At 34.5% G+C, this 8,512-nt stretch overlaps 1 protein-coding gene across 1 annotated transcript; it reads left to right on the forward strand.

Moving 5' to 3' along the window:
- The first annotated feature begins 699 nt into the window (after window positions 1–699).
- Window positions 700–8,504, forward strand: LOC130233009 (cytosolic beta-glucosidase). The gene is given in 6 exon segments (XM_056462989.1): window positions 700–859; window positions 3,104–3,328; window positions 4,776–5,462; window positions 5,465–5,565; window positions 7,501–7,624; window positions 8,253–8,504. Coding segments are annotated over 6 exon segments (1,425 nt in total). The 5' UTR covers window positions 700–783; the 3' UTR covers window positions 8,465–8,504.
- Window positions 8,505–8,512: the final 8 nt, after the last annotated feature.

Here is an 8,512-nt window from a genome sequence, read left to right on the forward strand (position 1 = left end):
TTTTCTTTGACTTAGATTGTTTAATTACTACATTAAAAAATGTTTATAGTGAAAAAAGTGTGAAATTTTATAAGGATTTTATTTGATTTTATTATTATAATTTTTTGTTTCCTTGTTTATTATTGTACTTGATGTCATCCGAAATAAAAATACAATTATATATATATATATATATATATATATATATATATATATATATATATATATATATATATATATATATATATATATATATATATATATATATATATTTAATTACTATTTTTAATAATAATAATAATAATAATAATAATAATCTGATAAATAAATCTCTAAAAACAAAACAAACAAACAAAAAAACATTAGAATTTGTTACGGTTGAAAACGTAGCATTTACGTGTTTATTTTCTGCTCAGTAGCCAAAACGTCATTGGTAAAAAAAATAAATTAAAAAAAAAAAAATAATAATAATAATAATAATAATAATAATAATAATAATAATAATAATAATAATAATAATAATAATATATAGATATAAATCTTTTTTTTTCATTCTCAGGTATTACCGCACTTTGTACTTTGTCAAACGTAAAAAATAAAATTAAAACGAAACTTTATTAAGACTATTTCGCTCCCGTGTGTTTGATGCGTGATGACGTCAGGCGCATTGCGTGCTGACGTTCTCCGCTGACTTTAATGGGGCGCTATTCGAAACTATAAAGCAGGGAAGGCGGTGTTGTTCAGCCATAAAGTGCACACACAACATTACCTCTGTCTAGTTTCCACGCCATTACTCTCCCTAAAATGTCTGCACTAGATATCACCGCATTTCCAAAGGACTTTGCATGGGGAGCTGCGACTGCTGCTTATCAAATAGAAGGTAAGTTGTCCTAGTCTTCATTTTTACTCTAGTAAACATCGCAGTGACTGGGTAATAATTTGCCTGGACACATTTACAAATGAAGTATCTATCAGTATATGCAAAATTATTCAGTACAAAACAGTACTATGGTATTACATTGTTTTTAACACGTTATTATAATGCTATTTGGACATGTACTGCTGTAATAATATAGTTTCATTTCAAAACATTATGATAACATGTAAACATCATGCTTCAACACTGTATTATGGCAATGCTACAGTGCTATCAAATAAATTAAAGGTAAGTTTACCTAGTCTTTTTTTACTCTAGTAAACATTGCTCTTGCTGGTTATTGTTTGGCTATTTACAAATGCAGTATTAGTATATGCAGAATTATTCAGTACTATGGTATTACAATATTTTAACACACCATTATACTGTTTTTTGGACATGTACTGTTATAATAATATGGTTTTATTTTAAATACATTGTAAACATACATGCAAATATCACGGTACATCACTCACTGTATTATAGTAATGCTACAGTGCTGCTTACCAAATAGAAGGTAAGTTTACCTAGTTTTTATTTTTTACTCTAGTAAACATCGCAGTGACTGGTTATTGATTTAGCTATTTACGTATGGACACATTTTCAGATGAAGTATCTATTAGTATATGCAGAATTATTCTGTACAAAAAAGTACTAGGGTATTACATATTTTTTAACACGCTATTATAATGGTTTTTGAACACATACTATCGTAATAATATAGTTTCATATCAAATACATTATGATCACATGTAATTATCATGCCTCAACACTGTATTATGGTAATGCTACAGTAATGTTTTCTATTATTTATCTTCTATTTTCTTTTTTTGTGAATAATGAACTGTGTTTTTTGATTTGTACATGATGTAAATGACTTATTTAGTGAAATATTGGGTAAGTCCCTATTAATGTTCTTCTGCTTCCTATAATAATTATAATTGTAAGGTAAATTATTATTATTTTGATACTATTATAATCATTGTTATTATTATAAAGGAATAAAGTTGTTTCATGATAGTGTCTATTTATTTTTATTATTTTATTTCATTTTATTCATGTATTTATTTTGTACATGCAGTTTATAATGTATTTATTATATTATCATGCATAATTTAATATGCAAAATGTTAGGGTTTTGGTCTAACATTAATATTGTGATTCACCAGAAGGCTATTTTTTCATTAATCTCTATATTTACCAAAAAAAAAAAAGAGCGAAAGAAATTAAAAATAGGTTGATTACAGCAATGGTTATACTATTTTTTAGACATTGTTCGACTAGAGCAATCCATTGCCTTAATTAACCGAGCAAAGATTTCAACAATTCTTTATTGCAACCATTCATTTCATTTTATTTTTCGGCTTAGTCCCTTTATTAATCTGGGGTCGCCACAGTGGAATGAACCGCCAACTTATCCAGCATGTTTTACACAGCGGGTGCCCTTCCAGCTGCAACCTATCACTTGGAAACACCCATACACTCTCATTCACAAACATGCACTACGGACAATTTAGCTTACCCAATTCACCTGTACCGCATGTGTTTGGACTGTGGGGGAAACCGGAGCACCAGGAGGAAACCCACGCCAACACAGGGAGAACATGCTAACTCCACACAGAAATGCCAACTGACCCAGCCGAGGCTCGAACCAGTGACCTTCTTGCTGTGAGGCGATAGCGCTACCCACTGCGCCACCGCGTCGCCTCATTGCAACCAAATACATGATAATTTGATCTCCATTAATAAAACTTAAGTGATTTAATATAATGACGTTGGAGAAACGATTAAGATGTCTTTTAAGATATAGGTGACAACAAACTAATTTTTATTTATGTTTGATCTGTTTTACAGCAATTTTATTAGACACCTTTTATATTTATGTAATTATCTGACATTATGTATATACTTTTTCTCTTTTATACTTATATAATTACAGGTTTCTGTATGCATTTGTATGTATATTCATATATGTTTGTTTGTGTGTACATATATATAATTTGTCATGTTTTATTCTGTTTCATAATGTTATTATACACATATTATACACATTGAACAAGTCAATGTTGGAAATTCTGTTATTACCATTGTTAATAACCATGTTTACTAAAAACACAATAAAGTTTAAGTAAAAAAATAAAAATAGGTTGATTAAAAGGGTACAAAAAGTGTTTATATATATGATAGATGATATGTATTGTCCTGCAGGTGGCTGGAATATGGATGGTAGAGGCCCCAGCATATGGGACACATTCTGCCATGATGGAGGACGGGTGTTTGGAGACCATACTGGAGATGTAGCGTGTAACAGCTATCAGCTCTGGGAAGAAGACCTGAAATGTATCCAACAGCTCGGTCTCAGCCATTACCGTCTGTCTGTATCCTGGTCACGGATCCTTCCTGATGGAACCACAAATCACATCAATCCAAAAGGTTCAGAAGAGTCAAATACCAAAGCCAATTTCTTGTTGTTTTTTCTACTCTATGCTTGACAGATTTACAACTGCACCAAGTACTTGAACTTTTTCACACACACACACACACACACGCACGCACACATGCACACACACACACACACTTTTACAGCTATCTTTATGGGTACTTCCCATAAGCGTAATGATTTTGATACTGTACTACGACTGCATTTTCTATATCCCTACCCTAACCCTGCCCTAAATCCAACCCTCACAGGGAACGATCTGCAATTTTGCATTTACAAAATACTTAATTCTGACCCTCATAGGGACAAAAAATCTCTATACTTGTCAAAATGTATTGGGATTACTATACTTGTGGGCACATTTGATACCCACAATGTAAGGAATACAAGTCACACACAGACACACACACAATTTTACAGCTATCTTTATGGGTGCTTCCTGTTGTCTTAATGAATTTTATACTGTACAAACTGTATATTCTAAACTCAACCCTCAGATAAAAATCTGCATTTTTTACATTTTCTAAATCCTTAATTATAAATATCAATGAGTGCATTTATACGGACACCAATAATACGATTTTAATCCGATTCAGACAATACTCTGATTAAGAGTCTACCATGTAAACGGAGAGATTTTTTTCAGCTCATCTCTAATAACTGATTTCTTTTATCTTTGCCATGATGACAGTAAATAATATTTGTCTAGATATTTTTCAAGATACTTCTATACAGCTTAAAGTGACATTTAAAGGCTTCACTAGGTTAAATAGGTTAACTAGGCAGATTAGGCTAATTAGGCAAGTTATTGTGGAATAATGTTTTGTTCTGTAGACTATCGCAAGAAAAAAATAGCTTAAAAGGGCTAATAATTTTGACCTTAAAATGGATTTTAAAAAATTAGAAACTGCTTTTATTCTAGCCGAAATAAAACAAATAAGACTTTCTCTAGAAGAAAAAATATTATCAGACATACTGTGAAAATTTCCTTGCTCTGGGGCTAATAATTCTGACTTCAACTGTACATTCATGATTATGTTAATGTAAATGAATATATATCATTATTCACTAATATTCCCTCAACTTTTAGTGCGTAGCTTCTAGATGGTGCAAAATAAGTTGCTGCATATATGAATTAGATTATGAAGAATGTTTCGTTTTGATTTTGCTTTATTGCATCCTTTTCTGCAAGTTATTTACAACTGCTTTAAAAAGTGAAAGCTGTAAATAATGTGATATGCGTGTCTAACATCCTAGAATAAGCAGAAAAAAATAGATCATAAACTTGAGAAAACAACTTTTTGCTATGTGGAAATCACAAGAAAACAAGTTATGTCGAAATCACAAGAAATTTAAGTTGTAATCATGAGAAAACAAATATTTGGACTTAGGACTTCCATACCTTACTGTGTGTTAAATCCCTTTTTTTGTAACCCTTAGGTGTGGCGTATTACAACAAAGTAATCGACAGCTTGATTGCTTGTGGCGTGACCCCCATGATTACCCTGTGGCACATGGATTTACCTCAGTCCCTGCAGGATGGCGGTGGCTGGTGCTCGGCAGGAATCGCTGACATCTTCGAAAGTTATGCCAGCTTTTGCTTTAAGACCTTTGGAGATCGAGTCAAGCTCTGGATTACACTGAATGAACCCTACGTTTGCGCTAGGCTGGGCTACGAGAACGGCATCTTTGCCCCTGGGATTAAAGACCCAGGACTGTCTGTTTACGTGGCTGGTCATAACATGCTACGTGCACATGCTAAAGCCTGGCATGCTTATAATACTCATTTCAGGCCTTCGCAAGGAGGGCAAGTATCTCTAGCTCTGAACAGTGACTGGGCAGAGCCGTTGACTCCAAAAGACGCTGCGGCCACCGAACGCTATAAAGAGTTCACTCTAGACTGGTTTGCTTGTCCTGTGTTTTGCACAGGAGATTACCCAGAATCTATGAGATCCCGGATTGAGAATAGGAGCCTGGAACTGGGGTATAAGCAGGGTTCACGCCTGCCTCACTTCTCAAAAGATGAACCCTCTCCACTGGGCACTGCAGATTTCTTTGCGCTGAACTATTACACGTCTCGGAAAGTGAAAGATCTGAGTGAGAACTCTGAGCTCAGTTTTGTTGGAGATCAGGGGCGGAGGGTGTTATCGACTCATCGTGGCCCATTTGTGGGGTGCACTGGTTGGCTGTTTACCCTGAAGGATTGCGGAAGTTGCTAAAATATATAAAGGTACTTCAATTTATTTGTGTACACCACTGTGTTTTAACAACACAGAACAAGACAAGATTCCACCGATAAGCAATTTGTTTGTCCAAATTTGACATAACAGAAACATTTAAAGTAGACCTATTACGAGATGTAAAACAAGTCTCTGATGTCCCTAGAGTGTGTATGTGAAGTTTCAGCTCAAAATAACACACATAATGTTTTATAACTCTTTGAAACTGCCCCTTTTAGGCTTTAAACTCTTTAATTGTGCCATTTTGGTGACTGTCGCTTTAAATTCAAATGAGATTGTGCTCTTTTCAAAAGAGGGCGGAGCTACTAATGCCTTTGTGTCAGCATAGTGGCAGATTCAAAAACAAGACTTATGCCCGATGCTAATAAGGGAGAGATGGTCACTAATGGGCGGGGCTTTCCCCCTCTCTGATGACACGTACAAAGGGAGAATGTCAATCAAAGTGTTTCCGCAGATTAATTAATCATTTTTTACCATTAGAAGCTGTTTATATTCACACACTGTTGCCACACAACTGTGTTTAAACTCCTTATAAAAATGACTTTAGCATTATAGGTCCCCTTTAAATACCAGCCATTCAGAAGTGCAAAATAGTGCACTGCACTAATTGATCTAATTAATATATATTAAACCTCTTTATCAGTTTTAAAAGTACTTTGGCTAATGCGTGACTTATATGTTGTTGATTATATGTTGTCACAGTTCTGACTTCATTTTCATACTGTTTGCTAGTTATTTTATTTCCAAGATCTGAGATGAACTATCTGCTTCCGCTTTTAGTATGGCTATAAATGTCAAGTAAAATGGGGTTCAAACTCACGTTGGTAGCATTTAACACTTAATACAGCACATAATCAGTACCTGAGGTAATAGTTGACATGGTAGTTTATGCTGTTGCTCAGCTATGACTTTGCCGAAATACAAACTCTAAAATAGAAATCTCTTGATCGACATTGCAGACGCTTAGGAAAAAACTTATTTTAACATGGACAAATACCTGTTTTTGTGTTTTGCAGCGTTGCGTCATGTGTAGTTACGACACGCTGTAAGTGCACCAGTTTTCTTCCATGTTATGCAGTGATTTTAAAGGGTTGGTTTACACAAAATTTTTATTTCTGTTGTTAATTACACACCCTCATGCCATTCCAATTCCTTTAGACATTGGTTCATCTTCAGAACACAATTTAAGATCTTTTAGATGAAGTCCTGGAGCTCTCTCGTCCTCTATAGACAGCAGAGGTCTAGAGGCGTTCAAAGGGAAAAAAGGAAGGAAAAAAAACATTGTCAAAAGAGTGCATGTGACTTATGCGGTTCAACTGTAATCATGTGACGCAGGCCTGCCTGATTAATCGCTTTTAAACCGAAATCGCAATTCGAAAAGGAGCGATTTTTCAAATGGCAAAAGCTGCGATTAGTTCAATGCGATCAAATATGCTAACAAGCAAATAGTTTTTGACTATTCTGACAGTTCGTAAGCACATTATCCTGAACAATGTGAAAAAGTAACACAATCTAAATGTAAAGATTTTATATATCTTTATATGTAAGAGTTTATATATAATTTATTTGATTGACTTTAATATAATGTAGTTGTATTTCCTTAATTTGTAATGACAACGGTATTGGAAAAAATAGGACCAACGTTCAAGAGGTTTCAAATAAACTGTAGCATAGTGTAGCATACTCCAATTATGCTTGGTCTTTCTTTAGTGCTGTTTACTTCATCAAACCTGTAGCTTTTTTTATGAAATGGTAGTGAATCACGTTTTAAAAATACAAATTGCAATATTGATCAGATAAATCGCAATTAGATTTTTTCCCGAAGTCGTGCAGCCCTAATACGATGCTCCAAGAACACATTTGTGCACCCAAAAACCCATCTTTGTTTCATTGAACAAATGCATTTACATTTGCTTGTTTTTTAGGACACATACATCAGTGTGCCCATCTATATCACAGAAAATGGCTTTTCGCAGATGGGACCGGTTCAGATTGAAGATGTCGACCGCTCCCAGTTTTATCAGGACACTTTGCAGGAAGTTGGCAAAGGTACTGTCATGTTTATGCTGTGCAGAGTGCAAAGTTCATTCTATACAGTTGGTCTAGATTTGACCTTTTATAAAAGAAGTGCACTTAAATCTTCTGTACTTGTGTATGTATCATATTCAGTTGAAGACAAAATAATTCAATACATTTGAAATACTTTTACAACTATTTCCTAAACACATGGTTAGCACTGTCGCCTCACAGCAAGAAGGTCGCTGTTTTGATCCCTGGCTGGGCCAGTTGGCATTTGTGTGTAGAGTTTGCATGTTCTCTCCGTGTTGGTGTGGGTTTCCTTCGGGTGCTCCGGTTTCCCCCACAGTCCAAACCCATGCGGTATAGGTGTATTTAATAAACTGAATTGTCCGTAGTGTGTAAGTGAGTGTGAGTGTAAATAAGTGTTTCCCAGTACTGGGTTGCAGCTCGAGGGGCATCTGCTTTGTAAAACATATGCTGAATAGTTAGCGGTTCATCCCACTGCGGCGACCCCTGATGAATAAAGTGACTAAGCCAAAGGAAAATTAATGAATGAATGAAAAAAAAAGTATATATATATATATATATATATATATATATATATATATATATATATATATATATATGTTCTTAAAATATTGTGTTTTTTGTCTTCCAGCGATCAGTCAGGACGGAGTGAATGTAAAGGGATATTTTGCCTGGTCACTGCTGGATAACTTTGAGTGGAACGACGGCTTTAATGTGCGCTTCGGCCTGTTTCACGTGGATTTCTCAACACCTGAATTAAAGCGCACATTTTACCGCTCAGGTAGAGACTACGCAGGTCTGATAGCCAAGCATCGCTCTCAAATCAAACCCAAGAACATGTAACTGAATTAAATATTACAGTATGTTGCACATGATCAAGAAATCAGTCAT

This window comes from Danio aesculapii, chromosome 7 (genome assembly GCF_903798145.1).
Source record: "Danio aesculapii chromosome 7, fDanAes4.1, whole genome shotgun sequence".
Lineage (NCBI taxonomy): Eukaryota > Metazoa > Chordata > Actinopteri > Cypriniformes > Danionidae > Danio > Danio aesculapii.